Below are 2743 nucleotides of genomic sequence, written 5' to 3'. Positions count from 1 at the left end.
TATTAATAAAAATTCAACAGTTTATAAAGAACTAATTTTGAATAACAAATTGGTCAGTGTGAAAAAAATAGGGATTTTTAAAAATAAAACTAGAATTCTCAAAGTGGTTGAGGAGGGTAGTATATCAAATATTCCTTCTCAAGTTAGAGAAAAATAAGGGAGTAGCAGCAAGGAGTTGGCATAAAGTTAGGTACAATCTAAGCCTAAGTGTATAATACCTTGAGCACCCAGTAGGAACTAAAGATCAAGAAGAATAAAACAAAACTTAATCATGTTATTTTTTTTTTGCAAAACTTTTATTTTCATGCCATTTAAAAAATGTAACAGTAGTTTTAACTTCTTTGTTCCAAAACAAAGAGAAACACCACATAGTAAACATTAAACAAGGCATTATGCCTTACAAGCAAGACATAAAATGTCCAAGGGAAATTTCAACATTAAAATGTTGATCACATAATATGAAATCATTTCAATAAATAACAACTGACATTCTTTAAAAAAAAGTACAGAAATAGAAATGCACATACTTTCCCTGATTCTAGTAGTGATTTCACTGATTGTAAGAACTTCCCTCTCCCACTCATCGACTCCACCCCTCTCTCAGAGCCTAGCACTTTATGGTTTTCCAATAAATATCAGTTGAATAAAACATTTTAAACTCATCATCTTCATATTAAATAACAATCAGGACTGGGTTATGTTTGATTAACATAATCACATCTTTAAACACTAACATGTAAAAGACTAAAATACCAGCTTTGAAAAATAAATACATATATAAATAAATAGAACTTATATAAAATAGTCCAGCACATCAAGTCCTTTCTAGTTGTCCCTGGAAACCAGCCGTTCGCGTCTTCATTTTCAGTTCCTGTAAGAGCAGAGACCGCTTTTCAGGAACTGTCACCAGTGAATTTCTTACTTCCCTCTAGGTCAGTTGGTGCTGCCCCTACAATGAGAAAAGGGTTAGGGTTACAGGTGCTGAGGAAAGCTACTCTTCTTGTATAGCCCCAAGGCTGGAGGGACTTCTGCATGGAGACCCTGGCCCAGCTCTGCACTCAGAAAAGGTTTCTGCTAAAAAAGATTTAAAAACTTTCACAGGCATCCTAGAACTCAGGGAGCTTTCACTGCAAAGTCCTGCTCTTCACTGCTAAATTTCTGAGGTCCTGGTTGCCGGAAACCCGGGTCTCCATTTTTCAGGTAGAAACCATTGAGGAATGGAGGTAAACAACATCTGTTCTTTAATGGGTTGGAAGCATTTTACCATTTCTGGTTAAATTTACTTAGTCTTTTGAAATCGCTCAGTTGTGTCTGATTCTTTGTGACTCTATGGACTGTAGGCTACCAGGCTCCTCTGTCCATGGAATTCTCTAGTCAAGAAGATTGGAGTGGGTAGCCATTCCCTTCTCCAGGGGATCTTCCTGACCCAAGGGTTGAACCTGGGTCGCCTGCATTGCAAGTGAATTCTTTACCTTCTGAGCCACCAGGAGAGCCCTACTTAATCTTTTAGGAACATACAGGTTCATTTGAATGGGGATGGAGAGGAGGGTCAGGACAGAGGGAGCTGGAAACAGCCTTCGGACACTAGAGCAGATCAAATTTAATGGGAAATAATGGTTTTTAGTCCTACAACTAAACTGTGGGTTTATCAAATACTATTTTCAGGAAGTAGATGCCAGTATTTGAGGGCAATGGCTCTAGTTGCAAGTAGGAATAAAATCCATGACTTACTTGTTTAGCATCTTATTGATGATTTTCTTAACCATGGGAGCTTCAGGGTTGAGACAAGCTTCCTGACCATTCTTAAGAGTGGCTCTGCAGAGAGAAGGGAGAATCCACGTGAGGCAGGAGGTCGGGCTGTAAGTCTAGGTTGGGGCATCCGGACTGCCTGGGTGATAAGAACAACAACAATGGCTCTACTTACATGACTTCGGTTTGGCCGCAGTGGGGGCCCGGGGGCGTCACCTTCACGCTCTGGATGTTCTTGAGGTGAATCCCCTGCAAAGTCTGCAGGCAATGGCAGCGCAGTTCATTGACCACGGGCGCCCCTGCGGGAAGGACAGAGTGGGTTAGGGGCTGCCCCCATGGGTACCCGCCGGTCCCTGTCCCGCCCTGGGGATCCGGACGCCGGTTCTCACCTGCTGCGCGCCGGCCGGCGGCCACCAGGAGCAGGAGTAGCATCGCGGCACGGAGGAGCCGGGGAGCGGCGATCGCGGCTCGGGCCATGGGTCTCAGCTCGGAGGGTCTGTGTCTGCGGCGGGAAGGCTGGCGGGAGCGCTGGCTGAGCGGGCTCTGTGGCTCTCGGAGCCGAGCGAACCCCTTTTATCCATGGTTGGGGCGGGAGTTGGCAGCCCCGGGCCCGGGAAATTCCCGGACGCGCGGGTCATTCCCGGGTCCGGAAGGAAGGCTTGGCCCCGCCTGCCTCCCGGGGAGTCCACGCACGCGGGGTGTCCTCTTTGTGCCCAAATCCCTACGTGGGGAATGAGTGGCCGCCAGGCTGGGGCTACCTAAGGTCGAGAGGGGTGCCGTGGGCGCCCGGACACCCCTGGTTGTCAGCGGACGTTGTCAGACTTAGACTAGTATAGGGACTGCACCACAGTTTAGGGGGGAGTTAATTTCTTTCAAAGACACTTCTATTTTGGAGATTGAACGAGTTGAGGCTAGAATGGCAGCCTTTTTTTTTTTGTTTGTTTTGTCTATCTTTCCTCTTTTTCTTTAATTTGCATTTTGTAGACTTTATGAA

The 2743-nt window shown here is 45.5% G+C and overlaps 1 protein-coding gene across 2 annotated transcripts; it reads right to left on the bottom strand.

The window, feature by feature from the left end:
• On the bottom strand, positions 280 to 2313 carry LOC102182395 (growth-regulated protein homolog gamma). 2 transcript variants are annotated; one of them, XM_018049578.1, is made up of 4 exons: positions 2139 to 2313; positions 1925 to 2048; positions 1732 to 1815; positions 280 to 871 (listed from the first exon to the last, which is right to left on the bottom strand). In XM_018049578.1, exons 1-4 carry the CDS (start codon positions 2224 to 2226, stop codon positions 865 to 867), a joined length of 303 nt encoding a protein of 100 aa, XP_017905067.1. In that variant the 5' UTR covers positions 2227 to 2313; the 3' UTR covers positions 280 to 864. The 2 variants fall into 2 exon arrangements, with proteins under 2 accessions (XP_017905067.1, XP_017905065.1); XM_018049576.1 differs by having other exon boundaries at positions 280 to 949; positions 2139 to 2312.

This window comes from Capra hircus, chromosome 6 (genome assembly GCF_001704415.2).
Source record: "Capra hircus breed San Clemente chromosome 6, ASM170441v1, whole genome shotgun sequence".
Taxonomy (NCBI): Eukaryota; Metazoa; Chordata; class Mammalia; order Artiodactyla; family Bovidae; genus Capra; species Capra hircus.
The sequence above is the reverse complement of the archived record's forward strand: the minus strand, read 5'-3'. Positions and strand labels throughout refer to the sequence as shown.

Coding starts and splice junctions, on each gene's coding strand:
- LOC102182395 (XM_018049576.1), bottom strand. CDS start 2,226: ATGGCCCGAGCCGCGATCGCCGCTCCCCGGCTCCTCCGTGCCGCGATG. Junction 2,049..2,138: donor CGCCGGCCGGCGCGCAGCAG/GTGAGAACCGGC, acceptor TCCTTCCCGCAG/GGGCGCCCGTGGTCAATGAA. Junction 1,816..1,924: donor TGCGGCCAAACCGAAGTCAT/GTAAGTAGAGCC, acceptor TTCTCTCTGCAG/AGCCACTCTTAAGAATGGTC.